General features: G+C 34.8%; 1 protein-coding gene across 1 annotated transcript in view; it reads left to right on the plus strand.

Annotated features, from left to right (window-relative positions):
• Positions 1 to 1,292: 1,292 nt before the first annotated feature.
• The window catches only part of LOC129222789 (serine/threonine-protein kinase NLK-like), a 33,188-nt gene continuing 9,539 nt past the window's right edge, over positions 1,293 to 24,941 (plus strand). Inside the window, exons 1-7 of the mRNA XM_054857336.1 lie at positions 1,293 to 1,720; positions 9,496 to 9,625; positions 11,288 to 11,343; positions 15,858 to 15,964; positions 20,073 to 20,158; positions 20,241 to 20,450; positions 22,459 to 22,647. Coding sequence (XP_054713311.1) covers positions 1,548 to 1,720; positions 9,496 to 9,625; positions 11,288 to 11,343; positions 15,858 to 15,964; positions 20,073 to 20,158; positions 20,241 to 20,450; positions 22,459 to 22,647 — 951 coding nt within the window. The 5' untranslated portion in view covers positions 1,293 to 1,547. The remainder of the gene's footprint in view (positions 1,721 to 9,495; positions 9,626 to 11,287; positions 11,344 to 15,857; positions 15,965 to 20,072; positions 20,159 to 20,240; positions 20,451 to 22,458; positions 22,648 to 24,941) is intronic.

The raw sequence follows: 24,941 nt of genomic DNA on the forward strand, positions 1-24,941 counted from the left end.
GATAAAATTACTTTAATTCTTAATATGAGCAAAGTTATGTTTTTCTTGCACTAGCGACGTGTGGTGATACACTGGGTTCAAGTATATTTACAAGTATAGCAGCTATGGATTCTTTTCCCCCAACTGCGTTTCTGAGTGAAAAAATAAAGTAATTAAAAAATAAACTAAAGTAAGAGTGAAAAAAATAAACTAAACTATTTTTCTTTTCAAAACCCAACCAAAAATGTTGGGGGTGCGGCGCACCCCCTGGCGCCCCCGTAAATCCGCCTATGCTGAGCAATCCTTTTTTCCTGGGCGGTGACGTCCATGTCCTACACACACACACGCCTTTACACAAAAAAAACTACACACACGCCAGCGTGCATACAAACAGGTTTACGCACACACGCAAGCCCCTACACACACACAACTATACACACGTAACCGCCCAAGAGGAGGGGCAGGCTTTAAGGGACAGGAGCTGTTTCTAGAAACAAGTGAGTAGGGTAGTAACCAATGAGTAGGGTCCTGTCGCAACTCGATATTGCGAAAAACATAATTTGAATTCAAAATTTCAGAACTCAAATGAATTTTCTTTCTTTCTTTTTTGAGCAATCACGATTGCTTATTGTTCTCATTTGACTGTTTTTGATGTTCGGTGCCTTTTTCAGCTTGGACCAGAAGCCTGTGCAGCACCACCGCCCACCGTCCTCTGCAGGTGACGCGGCGCGGCTGCTCGATCCGCTTCTCCTAGTCGGAGGCGTCCATATCTTACACACACGCATGCTAACACACTCACACACGCACAAACATACCTACGTGCATACACACAGGTCTACGCACACACACAAGCCTACACAACTATGCACAGGTAACCGCCCAGGAGGAGAGGCAGGCTTGGGGGCGGGGGGGGGGGGACAGGAGCTGTTTCTAGAAACAATAACTCCAATGAGTAGGGTCCTGTCTCAGTTCGCGATTGCGAAAAACATAATTTGAATTCAAAATTTCAGAATTCGAATTTTTTTTTTTTTTTTTTTTAATTTTTGTTATTTATTGACTTTTGTCCGTAGCCATGTTTGTTAAAATGTTTGCTTCGCTCTTGCTGCAAAGAAGTACAAAGTTTTACCGCTGATTTAACAGTTCATTTCAATTCCTTGTACCTCCAAACCAATCAAGTGGTGTGAATCTTAAAAGTTTTTTTTTTTTTTCCACAAAAATAAATAAATATTGATTTCTTTTGTTTCCCAGAGTTTCAGAAAGACCTCCTGGAAACATCTCAACTCAACTCCGAGGCCAAAGACTTCGCCAGAGATCACAGATGTTCAGAAGAGCGTTGACTGAATGCGGGGCGTTGTGCTTCGCCTGATAGAAGCTGGCTTGATGCTTTGTGTGGTGAGCGTCATTGTGTCTGCATTTGTTTACCTCACTAGTGCACAGTTTTCGGGGCAGTCATGACATTAAATAAATGCCGGATACTTCAGGAATGATATTATGAATGATCGAGCGGACCTGGATATATCGACTGCTTGGGATTTATGTTTCTTACGGTCTCAGCTTTGGAATGTTAAATGGCGCTTGTGGGATCTCGGGCTTCTCAGCAAATGAGAGCTTTTCAAACAGTCAATTCGACATCTCAGCATGCTATTTTAGCAGCTGCTCAACCATATTATCATCCAACAGTAAATTCCCAAGATGCGAAACCCGACAGGCCTATAGGCTATGGAGCATTCGGAGTGGTTTGGTAAGTACTCAGTTTCCTTTGTTTGTTTCCTCCGTATCAGACAAAGCATGTTGCTCGCTCACTGCACCTGCTTTCTCTATGTTGAAACTGTTTAGATAAAATTATCATGGTTTAAGGGTTTTGTCAGTCTTTCTCCAACTTTTACTGTCATTAAAAGCAAGTGTCACAACAATTGTTCGTAACTTTTTCATTGGACTGACCAAACATTAACTTAAAAGTTGTATTTACCAGAATAACGTTCTTTTAATTATCATGATCTGCTGTGACAAGAAAAAGTTTCTTTAGGTAATTTATTAAATAAACTTATACTCTGGTGACATTTCATTCCAAAGTCCATTAACCAATGAAATTGCCATCAAATTACGGGACTAAACACATTTTAGTGCATAGGTGCGTCATAGCGTTTTGTGCATTTAATGGAAGCAAGTGTAGAGAAGTCAATTAAATAAAAAAAAATTCCTGTGCTATATACCATCTATTGGGGATGGGGCATTGTCATTACATGGTGTACTTGGCCCTTTGACAGATTATGGTTTTGGTTGATTTTACATGTTGAATTTGCATTGTCGCCTCAGAAGATTTCATGTTTTGGGTGAATGAGGTTCATTTATGTCTGTTATTCTCCAAATGTATATGAATGTAAATGTTTCCAATCAGAGATTGGTTTAGTCTCACCACCTGGCCTGGATCTGCGTACCCGCAGTTCGGGGGAGCAAACGTCCTTAAGGAGCCATGCACCCTAAGAAATTAATTGAGAAAACTAACAACGAGACTTATGACACTGCTGGCCTCTATGGAGGGACCCTACAGATTTCGTTGCAGAGGGGACCCAAAATTTATAGATCCGCGCCTACTCGCCACTATATTCAAACTAATATATGCTGCATTCAGTAACGAAACTGCAGTCCTTGGCTGGAAATGACGGAGCTGCCGGTGTATTTCATGTAATATATGCTGTGTTTTCCTTAGATCGTTAAAAGGAGAGGGTACTTTCTGAAAAACATTTTGTAGTAAAAATGTACATGTGGTAAAAAATCTTCCCACAACCTATCTAGTAAACAAAGGGTGAGAGAATTACGTATCAAAGCCATGCTGGAGTGAATTTTTACCATTCAAGCAAGGAAATTTGTTTGTGGGAGCTAGGGCTGGGCGATGTAGAAATTTCTACATTGTGATGTATCGCCAACCTTACATCGCAATGTAGCGATGCATCACAATCTAAGTTTTTTTTTTTTTTTTTGACTTAACATGTTTAACAGGAGGGTCCCTAATTTTAGAAGGTGTGCCAGCATACTGAAGGAATAAATACCCTTGCGATCCAAATGGTTTTATGATTAAATAATTGCCTCTTGAATATTTCATTCGAATAGTGTTATAATTGAATGTATGCTGACGGATGCTTGATTATCAAATGATTGTTTGGGATGCTTTGGTAGTCTAATGATATGTATTGAGCAAAAGATGTTAATGAATGAACACATGGACGGGTCTGTGGAAGAAATGTGTTGTATGTCCCGGTGGTGGAAGTAAAGGTTGAGGGCACTAATAAAGCTGTCACTTGAGAGGCATTAAAATTAAAATTATATTTCAGGTAAAAAAAGGGGGGATATTTAAGTTGAAAATCCGAGGGGACGTCTCCCCCCTTACGTCCACCTTTGACTATAACATTGGGTAAAGATACAAGTGTAACAGGCAAGTACAAACATTTTAGAACCCAAATATAGATTACTGCAGACATGTTTTTCGGGATTTCAAGGAACCGCTTTTTCAACGCAAAATGTGAGATTGTGGATGTAAGGACATTACTGGATATCTTTAGGGACCCTGCATTAATTATGTAAGGGTCCCGAGGAGGAGCGGTTGGAAAAATGTACATACTTGAGAGGGGGGATAAACTCATTCTTACGCAATATTTTCCAAGTCTATGTTTTACATTTGAAATCGTGCGTTCAAGTGGTTTGACAGGGATTATAGATATCATTCGCGTCTGGAAAATAAAAAACCGTATTGAAGTATTTTTTATTTGTTTTACAAAGAATGAATAATAAAAGAAAGTGTAAAATATAATAAAAGAATCACACTATGTATGGCATGTTTTATTTTTAATTAGTATCGCATCATATACAAAAAAATGTTGAAAAAACATTAGTCTAGATTCCAACTTTTTAGTAAATATTTCATTGCACAAAAAGGTTTAATTTAATAATGGTGAATATAATTTCAATTCCAGTGATGTTAGAGGGGTTTGAAAAATCTTACATACCCTTATGGGGGAGGAGGGAGGTCGAAAATTGCCAAAATCATCCTTATGTAACTAATGAATGGCCCCTAACATGCAAAAGCTTACTATTTTGTATAAAAAGGGTACCTTAAAATTCCAAAACACGTTTCTGCAGTACTCTGTATATTTGAGATACAAAATGTTTGTTATTTCATGTTACTTCTCGGCACGAGGATATTTATTTCTTAATAAAACAAGTGGTTTAATTCTTGTGTAATTCATTCGTGTAGTTGCAAATAAGAGAGGGGGGGGGGGGGGGGGATTGACTCAAACTGCAGGATTGTAATTTTTAAGGGATTTTGTCTCTTTTGGGGGGTATTGCTTTTGGGGATGAGCTTCATAGATGGTGCGGCTTCACTCTTGGGATATATAGATTTGGAATGATTTTAAAATTGAATGATAAACTTTTCGCTTGCTTTATTCGAATGGGGTTATAGTTGATTGTTTGGCTTCTAATTTTCAATAATTGAGAGATTCCTTAATAATCGAACGAAAATTGTTAATTATCATTTGAGTGGATTTATGGAGGGGCATGTGTTGTGTGATTGGCAAATACAATGGGGGGGACATGACCCCTCCCCAAATCGTCAGCAACAGTATCCATACACATTGTTCAAATAATTTATGCGTAAAATGTAAACGATGACAGTATCTTTCCAATTCATTATTTTTACTCTTCATTTCACTGCTTATGAAATTAATTTGCAACGTTTATCCCCATTTAGGTGTCTTACTCCTGAACGATTTGATGTTTTTTATTGACCCCCTCCCCAAACAGTTTTAGACATTTTTTGTGCCTAAAACGGGAATCTCCTTCATGGAGGAGGGCTTTCATCAGTATGACCCCCACCCCCTAAAGTTGTTTTCTATAACCGCCCCTGGTGTAATCCGGTGATGAAATCTTGAAACAAAGGGTAGAGAAAAGCTTTCTATACTGTTTTGAACTTGACAATTATTAAGATTAAATATGTACAATTTTTATTAAAAAGTGAGAGATAGTGATAATATGGGGGCAGGTCTTTGGGCGACACTAGCAGGTTTAAACTTAACAGTTGTTAAACTTAAAAATATATTGAACCTGTATGGTACAAACTGTGTAATTGAAAATTTACGGTAGTCTTAGCTCTTTTTTGTATTATCGTTTCTTAGGGGAGGGGGGTGTCATAAGAGACGATCCATTGCTCACAGGGATGGACGGACACCCCTGTCAATCTATAAGGTTTTAGAATCAAATAATTGCTTCTTGAGTACTTTTTTTCCGAATTGGGTTACTCAGAAAGCACACTTCGTTTAGTAAACGTTTTAAAACGATTGTTAACCCTGTGACAACCATGTTAAAATGTTTATGAAACATTTAAATGCAATGCGTTTGTAATGCAGTGGTCCTCCCCCCCTCAGGGACGATGACACTCATCCCTCAAATGTGAGGGAGAACCCCCAAAACGAGAGCCCCCTAAATAAAACTAAAAGCCCTCTTAAGTTACTCTTTCCTCTTCAAAACTTCAATGTCGCGGTCTGTGCCATGGATCCCCCTCCCCTTCTCTCATGAGGACCCTTGTATAATATATTGCTTGGTGTCGAATGTTCGGTTGTAGAGCGTCTCGGATGATTTGAAAAACGAATTCGTAATCTGCTTTCAAGAGAGACTTGGTAATCAATTTAAACCTTTTTGAAGACCAGAGCACGGAAAATGAAGCGTAGCTAGGGAACCTTAAAATCCAAAATGGTCCGTCGCGAGCCTAAGCATTTTCAGCAGTTTTGCCTCAACTTTACAAAAAAAAAAAAAAAAAACTCATAAAATCAGCACGTCAATTGACTCCAAATTTTTAAGTTGAGTTAATAATATACTAATCAACATTTATGGAGATATAAGGAGTATGACATTGAAAATGTAAGGAATATGACATAAACAGAAGCTAGTAAAACAAGCAAAACACTTAAATTTCACTACGCACGCTAAAATAAATGTTATGCACTCAAGAAGTCACAAAAATCTTGCGTATTGAGTTTGAAAAAAATTCATAAATAAATAATCTATAAAATGTAATTTTTATTAAAAAATTGGGCCAAAGAGTGGAAGCTAAAATTAATCCCACACGACAAACTTCAATATATTTTTTTAATGCACTCAGAAACATTTCAACCTCACTCCCTACACTTTTACTGTTATTACATATTCCCTAAGTCAGCAAATGAAAAATAAAAATAAAAAAGAGTGAATCAAGAAAGAAAAAAAAAATGATCATGAACTTCAATGCACTTCAAGCCACACTTGTTCACTTTCAATGAGCCTGGAATCCCAATTCAATTCTCTGGCCGGGAATCCCAATTCTCTGGAAAACACCACCAGAAATAGTTTACCCTTCCTCCTCATGTATTAGTCAGATAAATATTATTCCACTACTTTCAATAAGAAAACCAAAAAAAAAAAAAAAAAAGCAAAGCAATAAACAAGATTAAGTGAGTCCTTTTGCTCAGAGCAAGGATTCCCCTACTCTTTTACATTATTAACTTCTGGTTTGAGAACTTGAAACCATTGCAAATAATCATGTGATAACTGAATCATTAGTTTAAATGCAAAATTGTTCAAATAAATCACTCAAAATGCATGTAAAAAAATCGAGAGGAGAGAAATCAACCCGTTTCTCAAATTGATATGGAAGGGGGGGGGGGGTGATAGTGCACCACTTCAATCGCTACAGAGCATCCTCAGAGGGCCACCAAGAATCAAGGCAAGCCCATTGCCAGTTTTCTAGTCGCTACCTATTAACCTATAAAAGTTTATACTACTCCGAGCTAAATCGCCCAAATGCCGGGCTCATAGTCTCTGACAAGCTAACGGGGAATCTCGTTGAACCTGCATCCCCAAGGATTGCGACCCCGTAAAACAGACTTGCATTTCGAACATTTCTGGAGGGCAGGGGGCAAAGGGTGTATTTGCTCATTTTATCAGGAAACAACAGAAAACTAGACCCACTTGAGTAAAAAAACAAGAATTTTTCAAGGAATTGGGGGGGGGGTCAATACCCCCCCCCCCATGACAACCATAAATTGAGATTTTGATGGCTACATATGCGTCATGACATTCAGGCTCGTTATTTTGGACTTTACAAGAGAGGAGGAGGGGTTTAGAAAGTATCCTACGAGTTCCATATTATGCCGAATAACGGTAAAAACTTCATTTATATGAGTACAATAACTTCTAAAGGCCAGGAAGGTTCACTCCTTATTATACCCCTAAATGATAGGCTTAATGGCACATTCCTATCTCGAATGCACCCCTGCCAAAACAACTCGGGAATTCAACTCTTCCAAAAGTCAAGGGTGTCCCCCCCCCCTTTCGCAGGACGATGGCGCACCCTCTAAAATGTTATGGAGCATCCGTCTAGAAAAGGCTCTCCCCCCCCCCCTCCTGAAATGAGATTTAAAAAAATTCTCTTAGACGACCACTTCTAAAGATTTCGGTTTCGCAGGCTGCGCCATGGAGCCCCTCCCCACTCCCAAATATGAGGTTTAAAAAAAAAACGACCCTAAAAATTTTAGTGGCACAAGCTGCACTATGCCCCTTTCCCCTTTTTAAAGGGCACCCATGTAGCAGTCAACTCAATTCTGGAAAAGCTCAGAAAATGAACTACTTGAGTACTCGATTTGAAACGTCTCGAGCTCTCGATTTGAAACGCCTCGAGATCTCAATTTGAAATGTCTCGAGATCTTGATTTGAAACATCTTGAGATCTCGATTAAAAAATCTCAAGCAGTCAATTGCTCGAGTACTCGATTCAAAAGATCTCGAGAAAGTCAATCGCTCAAGTACTCGATTCCAAAGATCTCGAGAAGTCAATCACTCGATTACTCAATTCCAAAGATCTCGAGAAGTCAATTACTCGAGTCATCGACTTAAAAAGATCTCATTTATCAATCACTTGATTATCAGAAGTACTGGATTCCTGATATCTCGATTATCATTAGATCTCGAATATGCCCATCAGTACAAGTTACTAACCTGTGTGACATCTGTGCTTGGAACTCCACTTCTTATAACACCAAAGTACATGTTGCACTTTTTGTCGCTTTTTGCTCTTTAAATTCTGCTTTTTTTTTCTGACACGTGATCATGGGCATCCATTTGCAAAATTGTAAGGGGGGGGGGGGGGCTCAGATATTTTAATCATGGTTTAGCAGGCTATTTCCCCGTGGAAGCCGATTTCAGGACAGATTAGAATCATTAGAATTTGAAAGAGAGAGAAGAAATGTTTTTACATTTTTGAAAAAGGTACTAAAAGCAAGAAAGTTCTCATTTCTAAGGGGGGATGGTAAAAAAAATTTCCTTTTTTATTAATTTGCAAAAGGTTAAATTTAAAGTTTTAGTTTGCCTATTTTTTCCTGTATTTGTCTAGTTCGAATTATGCTTTATAAGGCCTCAAGATCCAGTATTTTAAATTTATTTTTAAAAAATTCCACGGGGGAGAAACTATCGATCCCCCTCAAACTGAGGATATTCTATGTCGCAATTAAGGTGGTCCTTGAATCAATTTCTGTATACTCCTCTCCATCTAAGATGTATGTGGATTATATCCAAGGGTCTGACCAGAGGAAATGAAGGTCCTTTTAAGGATCCTTCACAAAAATCTTAACTAGTTGAAATGGACCCTTCCCAAAATTTCGATTGACAAAATCAGACCTTTCACCTCTCATTTTTTAATATAAATGAGTATGCAGACCAGAAATCTAATCTATATTGATCGATGACTTTTGGTTTACGTTTTGAAATTTCACAAAAAGGTTTTTTTTTACAAAGAAAAAAAGGTTTAATTCACAAAAATAGGATCATGTGAAAAATCTTGGATAGACCCCTGGATTGAAAACAATGCTTTGTTAATTATAATTAGATATAATTCAGGTTAAATTATAGTAACATGGATTTGTTTTATTTATAAATTAACAGGCCACAAAGCAGGATTAGTGGCTAAAACTGAGGATTGAAATCTAAGGAGCTGTTTCTAGTGATGTTTTTCCACTTTTTTAATGGGTCTTGTCTGAGGGGGGGGGGGGTGTTACATCATTCTTGCGATAGACATCCCTGAAGTGAATACAATCATTAATATTTTTTAATTGGGGCCCTGCAAAAAAGCCTGTACCCAGGGCCCCGCAAAACAAAATGTCGCCTCTGGGAACCTTGGCAAATTTTATATGAATGCTGTTTTCTCCCTTTTAAATTACAAGCACTCAAAAGTGGCAATTTTATTTATTTATTTATTTATTTCAAATTTTGAATGTTTATAATTAAGAAACAAAGTGAAAACTCTTAAGTTTTGAATAAAATATTACTTTTAGTCTCAGATTCTTGTTAGTTCTACAAAACTAGAAACTATCGAATGTTCCCTGTAAATAATGACTTCTACTCAATTTAATCCTGTGTTTTGATTCCACTATTTCATCTTGGTATTATAAGCTTGCAGTTTCTGTGTTTAATACTAAAATTTTTGTTTTCTCAGGTCGGTTACGGATCCTCGTGATGGCAAGTTGGTTGCTTTGAAGAAAATGCCCAATGTCTTCCAAAATTTGGTCTCAAGCAAAAGAGTCTACCGGGAGATAAAGATGCTATGTTTCTTCAAGCATGAAAATGTAATCTTCTTTTGATACCTAGCATGATCTACACGTTCCTTTTTGAACATATAAAAAATTTAGCTTGTATATATTTAAATAATTTTATGAATATTAATATATTTTCGGCATTTTAAAGATTGCCGAATCCCTACTAATATTACAAATAGAAAAGTGAGTTTATTTGTTTGTTTAATAATTTTTTCACTCCTTAACTACTCAACGGATTGTCCTGAAATTTTTTATACACATTTTCAGGAGTGCAAAGTAGAATCTAGGGTACCTTTCATACAAGAAAAATGTACTCTAAGATTTTAATTCTCATTTTAAAAAAAAAACATAAAGTTTCGCAAAAAAAATTTCAATTTTTGCTGCATGTTAAATCCTTTAAAAAGCTGCAGAATGCAAACTTCATCCAAAGTTTAAAGGTTAATTGAAACCACTTATTATTCTTTATCTTAGGTTGTTTTCATATTTTAACGTGGCTCACTTTTCATTATGTGTGCATTAATTCAATTCCTAGATTAAATAAACGTCCCTCCCTGTGTATGTTCAGTAAATTCTTTAACATTGGCGTAAAAGCGGGTTACTTTGGCCCTAGGGTCCTTTTTTGACCCAGATTGAGAAAAAGATACGTATAACGTTCTCTGTAAACTTTCAGGAAGCAATTTTTGGCAGAATCCGTTAGAGAGCAGCCTGCAGGGCTCAGCAATGTGTAAAAAGCAGTTTGATAGTTCTCCACAAGGAGCAACATTACTGGTTTTGCTCTCCTTGTACTAGTGTCTTTGTAACCTCTTAGACTTTTACATGTAGAAGCAGTTCTATATCAGCTAAGAGCTGTTAAGTATCTATTTATGATCATTATTCAGTACTTTATATAGTAGCATAGTTGTACTTTTCATTCCTGCGAAGGTTTTTATTTTAAAATTTCACAATAACATTTCTCCTAACTTAAAAACTACAACCTACTTTGACCCAGTATAAAAACTTGAAAAAATCTGTCAGAGTGATTTGGAAAAGAAAAGATAAAGTAAAACTCAAAACAGGAAAACCAAGAAAATACCAGGAATTCTCAGAAATAGAGTAAGAGAAGGATTTAGGATTTTTTTTGTTTTGAAAATGTTATCTTAATAAAAGTATTCAACCTCCAAAACTGATAAAAAAAAATGACTGTTCTCCATCAGTAATTTCTGAGACAATAACTAGGTATGCACAATATTTAATTGGTAGTGAACTAGGTGTGCACTAGTTTAAAAAAAATTTAGTTTTCCTGAAAACCAATATGTGTAACTCTAACTTCTTGTAAAATGTATTTTTCTTGCAAATGAACACACTTCTTTCTTTGACTGTAGGTAGTTCTACCATAAATATTAAAATGGGAAAGCCACTTTGGACCAAAATTACCCAAACATAAGGGTAAATTTGGCCCAAATAAAAAACAATTAAAAAGGGTAGTAATACTTTGAAACAAAGTATTCAAATATTGAATTAAGAGAACTCTAGACGTGTAAAAAAGGTTTCCACTTCTCAGAAATATGAATACTTACAAAGTTATTGAGAAATGATGAGAAAAGTTCCAAAATGTGGGCCAAAGTATCTCGCATTCACAGTATTTCAAAAACATTTTATGTTTGATGCATATCTTTCCTAACTCAACATAATGCTTTTTCCACCCCTCTACAGGTTTTGTCAGCTCTTGATCTTCTACAGCCACCTAGTATTGACTTTTTTCAAGAAATGTATCCTTTTTTAAATTTTCAAATGGTTGCTTTTTTTAGATTTCTTTGCTTGGAAAATTACATGAAAGTTATTTTATGTTCTCAGCAGTAAATATCTGCTGAAAATATTTTTTTTTTTATGAATTGCCCGTCGGATGAAAATATTGCCAAACCTTTTAAAACTAGTTCTAAAAGAGAAGTTCTAAAAACAGCTGTTCCTATACATGGAGTTCACATTGTTAGAAATCCATCTTAGTGTTACTCAGTCATTTTAGCTATTAATGATTTTGCTCTTTTTGTTCCCTCTGCTCTTGTTATTTGTCTTAACCGTATTATTATATGAAAACATAATGTTGAATTTCTCGATTGAACTACATTGTTATGTTCAGTAAATTATCACCCATTAGCCAGTGCTAAAGCAGAAATACATGGAATACACCGCCGCTTATGTCAGTTTGGCAATGTTCCAAGGGTTCACCTTATTTTGAAAGGTCCAACTTTATGTTTTTATATATATATTATACATATGTATTGAAAGTTACACAAATAATAAACCAAGAGCTTCTAATTGCCAATTCAGCAAAACTAATAAGCCAAATAAATAATGTGATAAAGAAACAATAGATGTGCAGAAAACAAATTAATAACAGCAATGCTAATTAATGTAAATTGAAGACTAAAATTAAATTGATGGAGTCAGTACTCATCAGCAGTGGAAACTCCATCATATGGTTGAAAAACCAAAAAATTAAAACTACAGACTAAAAGATACATGTATCCCCAGTATCTGCCTATCAGAGTCGTATTGGGCTAAATGTGCCAACTGCCAAGTTGTAAGCAAATAAATTGGAGCTTTTACCTAAAACTATAGCTAATGGCTTCGTCTCTTGTTGTTAGAGGCCAAATGGCTATCAATAATAACACTCCATTGTACTTGGCAGCACATGCAATATCTTACCTTAAATTCCGAATGTAACTAAACATAACCAATGTGAACATGTTCCAGTCCAAATCCAATTGCAGTATAGCAAGAACTTCAAATATAAAAAATTAGAGCCCAACAAATGTCATGAAATTAACACCGGTTTATTTGCTTATAGCTTAGCAGTTGGGACATTTAGACCAATGCAATTTTGATTAGATGGATCTTTTAAGACTTACGCATTTTGCTCATTCCTTTCTTAAGTCATATTAAAAAAATTAGCGATTTTGAGTTATGTCTTTTTTTGAACTGCCATGAATGAGTAGCATATCTCTCCAAGATCTGCATTTCTATAACTTAATATTTTGCTGTTAGAGAGCAAAAGTTTCGTATTTGCATTTTCAAGTATTTTCGGAATGTTTTTTTGAAGAAGGTTGCATCTTGGGTTGTGCTTGGATCCATACAGCATGAAACATCTGCGTCGTTTAGTGAAAGATGGGATAATTTGTTCCGAAGACAGTATTGCACACAATAAAAAGCATTTTTCATTCTTATTTTTAATCAAAAACACACTATTTGCATTTTTGTCAGTATTTTCGTTATTGTAAGGAGAACAATTAGTAGCAATAGTGCTATATTATGGGATACTTTAATAATATCTTTGAAATTTTGTGCAAGAACGTCATAAATAAAACACAACTTTTTAAAATTTACAGTTTTTGCATTTCTTCTTCATAGAACAGAAAAAACACCAAATTTTTTGAGAAAGATATTATGCTTACGAACAAGTTCATTCAGTGGCTTGAAAAACAGTTTTACTACATGATACATTTTATTTAATTTTTTAAATCACTCTTCAGAAAAATCATGTTTTGTGAGATAGTACTTTGTTTAAAGGAGTGAGTGCTCACTGCTTTGAGTCTAGTTTTGGTTCTTTGTTTTTACAACCATAAGATGGAGTTTCTACTGCTAATGAGTACAGACTCCATCAATTTAAATTTAGTTTCCAATTTACATTTGTGTTGCTGTTATTAATTTGTTTTTTGCACTTTTATTGTCTCTCTATCACACACTATATATACAGAGATGAAAATCTGTCGCGGATCCGCAATTTTCCGTTTTTTTGTATTTTTCATTTTCAAGCAATCGCTTGCTTCTGCTTCCATAACACTCTCTCCTTTTTGTCTACTATGCCTTCCTATCACATAAACCTTTGTAACTTTTTGTAGACTATTATTTTCAACCCTTCTTGGGAACTTTTTGCTGTTGGTGAAGAAGGTAAAATAGGAGTGGAGGAGGAAATGCTGGAGATTGACGGTGGGTGGGTGGGTGCAATCGGTAGATGTAGCTTTTGAAATCTGATTGCATCCGCTTCTGTAACACTCTCTCATTTTTATTTGCTATGCCATTCTACTGCTTAGACATTAATACCTTTTTGTAGACTAATATTTTCAACGGTTCTTATACTTTATTTATTTTTTTTTTTTATGAAGACTGCCACACGCATTCAAAAATGTTTATATTAGTTCCAATATATTACCTGTGAGATAAATAAATACCTTTGTGCTGAATAGTAAAATTGAAAAAGGCGTTCCCTGTAACGCCGAAACACGTGTCTGCTGTAATTTACAAATTTGTGCTTCTACTTACGTTGTTTTGTCTGACTTTAATATGACCTGTGGTTCAAAATCTTATATGAATTCCCCTGGGAAAATTTTTGTTAACCTGTCAATTTTTAATAAAATTCTGGATGGTGGCCACATTTGTATTATTAAAAATAATAAACCTGTTTTAGAATTTCTGAAAAATAATACAATTGAATGTATCTATTCTTTTGATTTCAAAGACCTCTTTACAAGTATTTCCATTTCTAGCCTTAAAGAAGGTCTCATGTCATACTTTTACAACTTTGGTAACACTCTGGATATTAATGAAAATGGCTGGTCTGTTTTAATCAACTTCTGTTTAACAACTACATTTACAATGGTGAACATTGCTTTTTACAAGTCATCGGTATTCTGCAGGGATCCAAGTTCTCTTCCGTATTGGCCAACCTTTACTTACATCACTTTGAAAAAATTTCACCTTTTCCATTCCTAGGGCTTTCAGATACGTTGATGACCTCATTATTTTCAATTATCACAACTTTTTTAATGATTCCATAAATATCTATCCTCCTGAATTAGAACTTATTCACACCAATGATAATATCAAACAATCTGATTTTCTTGATCTTAATATTTCTCTTTCAGACAATTCAGTTCACATTGATCTTTTTGATAAACGACTTTCCTTTTAATTCCATGTTAATTGTTTGATTTCATGGAATTCAAATATTTCTATTAAAGTTTTTCGTAACACCTTGATTAATGAAATCAATAGAATTAAAACTATCTGCAACAGAAATGATTTTGTCTCTAAAAATCTTAATTTATTGAAAACTACTTTAAACTATAATAAAGTTTCCCAATCTTTTTATTTAAGGTACATTAGAAAAGTATGGAATTGCCCAGCAGAGTGAAGTATTGCGCAATAGTATTATTGCACAAACACCACCTAAGCTGTGAAGGTCTCTTGGGATCTATCCTGAAAATTTCTGATGTAATTTCAGATCCAGTACAGTAAAATCCCTCTAGTGTGGACACTAATGGGACAAATTTTTTTGTCCGCCTTTGAGGGGTGTCCGTTAGGAGGGGTTTCACTATTTTTATTTCCTTTCCATGGTTTTTCAACTCCATGTTTTTCAATTCCATGTTCTGCTGCTGCCGTGTCTTAACTGCATTTTTGCCTGGCACGTGCAAGTCATTTCTTTTTCAGTGTCTACATTTTGATTGCTACTTCCTTTTGAAGGTTCGCCTGAAGACTCTTTTGTTCTTTAATTTTCAGGTATGTTTTCATATTCTATTTTCCTCCAAGGCTCTCAGGGAGGATAGCAAGTTATTGGGACCTTCCCTCTTCCTAAACAGAAAGGGCCTTGTGAACTTAGGGACCGGTTTAATCTACCCAACTTGGATGATTTTTACTGCAGCTAAAATGACTAGGAACAATAAGACAAAAAGGATGACTTGAAACTGATTTTACAATGTTACTGGTTACAACTAAGGTATTTGAAATAAACTTGAGGGAATTAAAGAATTCTAGAACGAAACAACGACCTATCTACACACCCCTCAACCCCAGATTCCTTATGAGTTTCATAGCAACTTTTAGTGAACATAATTTTTTCCCCTAACCTTTATTTTTCATGAGACAAACAGTCTAAAGAGGAAAAAAAATCAACGAATGTCGAAAAAAAAAATCGATATATTGAGATTTTTTCGATATATAGAAACAATTTTTCTACGTAATGAACATAGAAATTTGCTGGGATTTCGATATATAGAAAATTTCAATATGTGGAAGTTTGATATATGGAGGTTCGACTGTATATATATTATATGTGTATGTATAGCTAAGTTAGAAAATTATGTATCTCAAGTGGGAGAAGTTACTCGTAAAAATAATGATTATTATATAAAAAAAGACAAGTCTCCAAACTTGTAACACCTTGTGCTCAGTGATCCTGTCTCGTTTTTCTTTCTATTGATTTTTATCTGCTTTAACATTTTCCTAGCTATGTGATCACTGAACTGATGCAGAGTGATTTGCATAAAATCATTGTTTCTCCTCAGCCACTAAGTGCAGACCATATCAAAGTTTTTTTATATCAGATTTTAAGAGGTAAGTGTAATGTATTAACATGCTTTACCAACAGTACTTTTGGTTATACAGATAGGCAACAAAGGCTGCATTTTTTCCTTAGAAAGTTTTTATATTTTCATTCCTTCAAAATGAATTTCACTGTAAATAATGTAGAGTAAAAATTGTAATTTTTACACCTTGAAACTAGAAATCCTAAAGTTTATGCCTTTATCTGATTGCGAAGAAAGTAGGGAAAACATACAGGCCTTCTTTTTCTTAATGTGGTCTTGGTATAATTCAGTATAGCATATATTTCTTTTCTGCTATTTTCCTGAAATATATTTCTAAAAATAAATTAAATGTCAACTTGTTGCCAAAAGTTTTAGCATCGATTTACTATTGTTATCATTAGAGACGTACCGAGTAGCACTTTGGCCGAGTACAGAGTACTCGGTCTTTCATTACTTGGCCGAGTACCGAGTTATCGAGTACTCGGCCCTTCACTACTCGGCCGAGTTACCAAGTGCCAATTATGTTTTAAGAAGAACCACCAACACACATGTGATGAATTTTGAACTTATTGGAATAGTAGTATAGACCTCCTTGTCCATATAAATAGTTTTTAAAACTAAATTCCTGCTGAAATTTAACTATGCATTTAAAAAATTTTGTTTTTGTCAAAAATTTTTACAAAAAAATTATTTTTAAAATTAAAAATGAATAAATAAAATTATGATTAATCAAGTTGGAATTAAAACAAATTATACCAATTTATAAAAGTTCTAGTCCGACAAACATAAATAATTTATTAAATTTTTCAAAAGCAAATAAAACAAATATGCAGGAATACTGCAGACACGTGTTTCTGCGTTACAAGGAACGTCTTTTTCAGTGTATAAAACGTGAGCTAAAGAATGTAAAGGCATTCAACAAAAAAATCTCACTTTTGTCGGATGCCTTTAAATCTACGAGCTCGAAATTTTGTGCATTGAAAAAGGAATTCCTTGTAATGCCAAAACACGTGTCTGCACTGTGTTTTTAAAGTTGTTTTATTTCCTTTTATTTTTTAAGCAGAAGTATTTTTATATTTCTTATAACTAATTTTTGTTTGTAGCAAAAATCCATTTTTAATATAAAAAATCCATATTTTCTATACTTACCTTCTTTGCACAATATTTAATAAATCGGTTTTATTATCTTTGGGGACATTAAAATAAAGATTTATTCCATTGAAGCATTACAAACTTTATTATTCTCAAAATTTAAATTTGACTTGTAAATTTGAATTGTAAATGATTGCAGAATATTATATATGCTTGCGCTTTTTTATAAATTTTAATATCCGTCTTGGACAACATTCAATTTTTTTGGAACTAGTCGATATTGGTCGAGTATCTGATAAAAATTTGGCCGAGTACCGAGTACTCGGCAAATTGGCCGAGTACCGAGTAGTTACCGAGCACTCGGTACGTCTCTAGTTATCATTAAATAAAATTATCCAAAATATTTTTCTACATTTTATGGATGTGTTTCATCTTTTATACCTTTTAAATAAAAGCTATAATATTGTTATATCTAACTTTTTCACCATCTGTAAGATATTTTAAAATTGTATATATGTTTTAACAAATATCTAACAATTCTATAAATAAATTTGCAGACTATTTTAAGCAAAAAATTAGTGCTAGGAAGGGATGTATAATTTTTTCTAACTAAAAACAATTATTTTAATTAAAATTATCCTAAAATACTTCTTTTTTATGTGTAAATATGCAGTGAAAAATGCACAGGGTGGTTAAAATTAAACTGACAGTACTCAGAGGCTTACAGTTCTGTTTCTACTGAGCAGATTTGAATGAAACTTCAATGTTATACAGATGAGATTTTTGCAAAAAAGATAATTTGAAATTTCACCTCCAGGTTGCACTTTAATAACGTAAAAAAGAAAAACTTCAAAAATCAAATAGTGTCATATCAGTGGGGTTGTGAAAAACATGCTTTATGATGTTAGCATTAGAGTCTGCTTCATTGCTCCATCTCCTTGATGAACATAATGAACTCCTTGAGAGAACCCCAACAACCAGAAATCGCAAGGGTTATAGCTTGTGACCTTGCTGGACAGATAATCTGAAAAGTACACGTGATGAAACATTCATGTAGAAAATTGGCTTGAATTACAGCCTTTACTGATTCTGCAATACCAGGTTGTCCTTCTGCAAAAAGTTCCACCAAAAGTCCAAAAGTTCTGCACCATACAAGCATCGAAATAAAAAGCAATGGTATCAGAAACGCAAAGTATTTTATTCAGCAAAATACAGGCCATTGTGATTCAGGACAGCTAGCCATCGTTGTGCCAAAATTTCAATTTGGTGATGATACCATGAGGCAGGTTTCGAATCGAAGAATTGTTGACAAGTGTGTATCACCTCGTCATAGTCATTGAATTGTTTACCATACAGGAAGTGCGTCATGGAACGAAACAAACCGTAGTCGGAAGGGGCAATATCAGGGCTATAAGCAGGATGCGGAAGAACCTCCATGCAATCGAGTTCCTCGAGTTTCGCTTGCACTGTTCTAGAGCGATGAGCTGGTACGTTGTCATGTTGCAGCAATACTCTCTTTCTGTTTGTCAGAGCGGGGTATTTCTGTACAAGTACAGCGTGGACACGCTCCAGTTGTTCGTCATAGAGGTCCCCTGTGACGGCACGGCCCGCAGGAACCAATTCGAAGTGAATAATGCCATGGATATTCCACCAAACACACAGCATGACCTTTTTGGTGAATCTGTCCTGTTTCGCGTGGGCCTGGGTATCTTGACCTCGTGGTACCCACTGTTTGCGCGTGTCTGGAAATCGGAGAAACACCCACTTCTCATCCCCAGTAACGATTCGTTTCCAGAATTGATCATCCCTTGGGTTTTTCAAAAGTTCTTGACAGAGTTTCACTCTGTTATCGGCCTGCCATTGGGTCAGCTCATGTGGACTTTGTCTCGGTCGCTTATTCCTGAAGTCCTGTTCAAGGAGCCACCGGTGCACTGTATTTTTGGATACTCCTATCCTGTGTGCTATCGAACGTGTGCTGGTTTGAGGTTCGGCCAGGACAGCAGCTGCCACAGCGGTCCCAATATCCAATTTTGGCCGTCCACTTCGAGGCTGCTCTTCCAGGCTCAAATCGGCAGACGAAAAACGTTTGAACCACCGGGATGCTGTGGATCGATTGATCGTATCAGGTCCTTCAACTGCACAGATTTCCTCGCTAGCAGCTTTCGCACTTAGCCCTTTTTTCCAGAAAAAACGAAGCACGGCACGTGTCGCAGTTTTTGAATCACACATCTTTCGCGATGTCACACTACTACTACGGACGCTATTCTCCTCAATAAACATCCACACTATTCTATGACCTCTACTTGTTCCCCTGGTGGCAGTTTTGAGCGCATGCGCATCTTACTGTGTTGTCCGATCCACGTCGAAATCTGCATACCATTGATGGTGCAGAACTTTTGGGACAACCTGGTGTGAGCTGCTGCTCTAGCACATGTCCACTAATCAATTTCTTATCTTAACAGAATGTTGCCAAAGCATTGGAGTTACTCTTGAAAACAAGTTTTTCAATTGATGCGCGTACCCTCTTATTCAGAAACTTTTTCACTGTGGAAGTGTGGGTGAATTATGTCTTTGAGAGATAGAGAAGTTCCTTCATAGAGAACAACACATTATGTAAGGCCGTTGACAATACTGTGCTTCAGCTTTTTGTTGACCGGCTAATTGTTGTTGATGTTGCACATGTGTAAAAAAAAAATATTACGTTAACTTTTGATTTTTTAGCTATTTTCTCTTTTTGCATCATTAACAACTACTTGGTGGCATTTTTTTTTTTTTTTTTTTGTAAAATCTCGTCTGCATGATCTACATTACATATATTTGAAGTTTCATTAGAATGCATCTAGTAGAACTAGAATTATGAGAGTCTGGGAACTTTTAATTTAATTTTAACCACACTGTATTAGATAATATTTTACGAATCAAAATGAAGTCTGTTTGCAAAATATTGTTTTTTTTTTTTTTTTAAAGAAATATGTAGAGTTTTACCAGAGTGAACTTTACTTCACCTCCATAATTAATATTTTTCATATTTTTTTTTAACATAGGTTTAAAGTATCTTCATTCATCAAACATACTGCATAGAGATATCAAACCTGGAAACCTCCTAGTAAATAGTAATTGTGTATTAAAGGTGAGGTGCCATCAAAATTGTATTTCACAAACATTTAGTTAAAATAATCTATTCCAAATTTTCTAATAATTTATATTTTCAGATTTGTGACTTTGGTCTTGCGCGAGTTGCTGAAGAGAATCGCAATAGGAGCATGACGTTAGAAGTTGTGACCCAGTATTATCGAGCTCCAGAGCTTTTAATGGGAGCTCGGCATTACAGTTCTGCAGTAGACATGTGGTCAGTAGGATGTATATTTGCTGAATTACTTGGACGTCGAATATTATTTCAAGCTCAATCACCTATTCAGCAGGTTTGTATCTTTTATTGAACCAAATCCGCTTCTAAGATCTTTATTCACTCATATGTGCTTAACATTGATTAGTTATTCCTAAATGATAACTTATGAGATGTCCTAAATTAAAGAATGGAAGTTCCAAGAGTGCTATATAAAATTTATTCTTTGGCCCAAAAACAAAAATCTTCCGGAGTTAATATTTAATATTTTTGTATTAAACAGGAAGTGCTAGGCATTCAATTTTATTTAAAATATGTTCTACTATGTATAGTTAGGGCAAGTCTAACTTGGCAGTTTGCATAATAGTATGATGAGACTGTGAAGCCTACATAATGCTGCCAGTTTTGCTTTGCCCCAACTATAGATTTACACTAATTATTCTATTGTGAATTGCAATGTGGGATAAATGACGCTTATGACTCGCTAAACTTAGTGGTGGGTTTACCATGGTGCAATTGAGAAGGGCTCCAATAACATGGGCGACCCTGAAAGAAAATATATCCGTCAATCGACAAACTGTCTTTTAAAATATGCTGAAATGTTTTTAATTTTTGTATACTGAGTCTCTGAAATTGTTTTAGACCCAAATATTGTATGGATTAAAATTTGAGTTATTGAGTGGCAATCTTCTGATAAGTTGTTAATGGTTAGTCTCATCAAAATTATAATAATTTTGCACTTGTTTGATACATTTTGTAATATGTGGTGGAGTATCAAATCTTGCATAAACACTACAGTAAAATAAATATCTCAAACCTGCTTGTCTTGAAAATTGCTATTTCAAAATTTTTACTTTTTTTTGTATTTATAATCATAACTCATCAATCATTTTAACTGTATCTAGAGAAAGATGCCAAAGAAATACAGTTGACTCTTTGTTTAACGACTTTCAAGGGGCCACAAAAAATAGTCCTTAAGTAGAATGCACCCTTAAATAGAATGCTTTTGAAACTACAGTGGAGCAACAGGGCTGTGAAAAGCCGTCCTTAAAAAGAGAAAATCGTTAAATAGACCATCGTTAAGCAGAGACCCAACTGTATTATGTCTAATTCTGGTGATACTGTCACTTTCTAAATTGAAGCTCTGTCATCTTGATCAATAGTAGACGTTTCAGACAAAAGCAACAAGGAGGGGAGAAAAACATTTATTTTTTGCGACAGTCTTCTCTTGTTTCTAAGGAAGGAAAGAAAGGACTCTTTAAAAAAGAAGGGGCAATTGATAGACAATATTGAGCATTGATAAACAATGTTAAAAAAGAGAGGGGATTGACAAACAATTTTGTGCAACATGCTGCAAGGTAATAAAGTTTTTTTAAAAAAATTTTTTGGCTGTGAAAGACCATGTTGTTATTTATGATGATGTAAAAACATTGGTAAAATAATATGGATTTGCAGACTAAATGTGTGTGTACAGTGTTTATTAAAATGAAGTATTTAAAATTTCAAACAGCTGATACACAATATTAATATGAAACTATTTTTAAATTTTAGTTTTAATTAGATATTTTCATTTTTTCTGAGCCCTTTGTCTTAAAATATTCTGTTTTTTTTTTTTACTTCCTTTCTTTTTTTTTTTCCTTTCCCAAGAATTTGAGGATAGAAAGCTTTCTATACATTATTTTTATATTAGAAAAAATGAGCAAACTTTCTCATCTTGACAAAAATCGGCATGGGTCTATTAACAATTTTATTTTCTTGTTCTGAATTTGTCTAGTTTAAGTTTTGTCCTGTTATTTAAAGTGAAAGCTTTAAATAAGTGATGGGAGATAGGCTTTTTTTTTTTTTTTTTTTAAAGTAATTGTTTAGTATTTAACTTAACACATACCTCTAAAATGTAACTTATAAAGGAATATTATATCAAAATGAATAACCTTGAAATATAGTTTGCTGCTTAAAAAATGTAAATAAGAATTTCAGTTTTTCTTTCGAATCTTATTGAGTATTTATTTGCATTTTGTTTTAAAATCAATTCTATATTTTTGTTGAAGGAATTAATTTAATATGCATTTACTTCCCTGATCTAGCTGGAGCTTATAACGGATCTCTTGGGAACACCATCTATAGATGACATGAAGTATGCGTGCAAAGGTGCTAAAACTCACATCCTTAAAAAGGCTCACAAACTGCCAACACTTTCCAAACTTTATGTCTTGTCATCCCACTCGAATTCTGAAGCTGTGCATCTTCTTAGTCAAATGTTAATGTTCAATGCAGTAAGTAGTAAAATATTTCACATGCATTCTTTTTTTTCCCTTGAAAATAGATTAAAGAAATTTTTTAAGGAAATAAATATCAGAGCTTCCCCCAGGATTAAAAAAGGGCAGGGTGCTGTTTTTCAAAAAAAGGGCACTTTTTCGAAACTAAAAGGCATGTTAATTATAGCTTCAAAGCATCAGTGGATATAGTTGTAGGATATTACTGTTATTCCTGGGTTCAAATGTCTTACTGTCGCAACAAAAAAAAAACTTTGAAACATTTATGAATTACTTTGTAGGACATTTAAATAGTTTATAATCATTTTCAAAGGAGGCGATTGGGACTAAAAATTGGGGAAGGGGGGGGGGTAAAAAGGGGGGTTAAAAAAAGAAAGCAACAAATAGCCATAGGATTTTTAGCATCTGCAAGAAAAAGGAAAGAAAAAAAAGGAGAGAAAACAGTACAAAATTTTGCTAAAGCTGGTTTTGAGAGCATGTGAGTGGTAATTGATGCAAATCTAACAGCTTAACTCACGTTTCTCTTAAGATTTTGATGAATTATGTACATAATAACGTTCCTTAACGACACACTTTAACATGAATTAGACTTACATTAGTTACCACAAAGTACTTTGAGATGTCACAAACATTTGGTAACTATTTCATTAAGCAAGAATGACTTGTTTATGTAAAACAATTGATTTACTAATATCTAAACAATGAATATATAAAGTAATGTGGCTAAATAATGTTTTGTAAGCAGATACATAAATAAAACAAATTATTATGATCAGAAAATTTGGACATTCTGCTTTTCTTTTTTTTAAAATAATTTCTAGTTTTGATTTCTAAATTTGAAAACAAAGAATGAACTATAAAAGGGGGAGGGGGAGGAAAACTAATTCTTTCAGCTGTTACTAGCTGTAACTTAAGACTTTTAAATTCAAAAGTAATAATTGCTCTTGGATCCACCATAAACCATAACACCATAAACCACCACCATAAGGAAACAAAAACCAATAAACAGCACCAGTTTGAAAGCACTTAGTATTTATTTTCAATAGTTAAAAGTCATTTGTTTTCATTTGAAATGTCCAAAACCATCCACATTTGACTTTTACATGCTGAATTCTTTTTATTTTTGTCATATTTTTGCGTTTCTTTGATGCCACGTGTCACGCGAAATATCAGCTTTTTGCTGTTAATCTGCAGCAATCTTTTAGCATCTGCTTTCAGTTTTCGATATTTCTTATTTTTTGAGTAGTACACAATATGAAGAAAACTGAGCAAAAATACAAACGTATTTTTCTAATTAAAAAATTATCGGCGTGCGTATAAAGCATAGTAATAAAACAGCATATTATCCGCTAAAACAGCTGTTTCAGCAAATGATCGTGAGTTTGATTATTTTAAACTGAAATAAAATGTAAGAAAAAAAAGATTAAATTCGCAGCGCAGGAAAAAAAAACGGAAAAAAAATGGCGCAGATTTTGGACGTTGGCGGATTTCAGGTTGGTGGATTTGTGGCGCTCCACTGCATCTACTTAATTCTAATTCAAAATGGAAAAGCACTATTAAAAATATGAATTTGATTGAAAGATTATAAAATGCAAGGCTAACTTAACGTTTATCTGGCTGGAAGAGAAGTAGAGTTTTCTTAACATACATGTCAATCGGACAAAGAAACACTTCCCTTGTCATGAAGCGATAAGGAGGAAGGATGACAGCAAGTATTCTTCGCTACAGCCATCCATTATTAAATAAAGGGCGATGGGAAGCCTGAAGCAAGGAGCAAGGAAGTGATTCTGGGAATTCAGCAGTGGCTTATCAGTAGTGTTTCCAAAATTGAAAGGTCCTTTGAAGAACATTGTGAAGTCTCTAGAATGCCCAGTAGGCCACTTTTTATCCCTTGTGGTAACTGATAATGGAAGGCATGCTTTTCTAATAGTCAGCTCAATGGCAATCCTAGTTGGGAGGCGAAAGGGAGGGGCGGATGTCCGCTGTTTTCACTTATTAGAAGAAAGTCATTGTATGAAAACAATGGAAAGGGACACTGGCTCCTTCCTTTTTCTAGTAAAAATCTTAAATCCAAAGGATGACAGTTTATGAACAAAAAGGCAATTAGGGCGCCGTTTTACCGATAAAACGGCGGGCGCTGTTTTACCGATAAAACGGCAAGTTGGGCGCGTTCTAAGAATCAAAGGGCAAGTTGGGCGTGGCGCCCTCCCGCCCAATCCTGGGGGAGGGTCTGTAAATATGTTAGCTGAATTGTTTAAAAGGTGCTACTACTTTATTTGTTCCTTTATTTATTT

Source organism: Uloborus diversus, chromosome 5 (assembly GCF_026930045.1).
Source record: "Uloborus diversus isolate 005 chromosome 5, Udiv.v.3.1, whole genome shotgun sequence".
Classification (NCBI taxonomy): Eukaryota; Metazoa; Arthropoda; class Arachnida; order Araneae; family Uloboridae; genus Uloborus; species Uloborus diversus.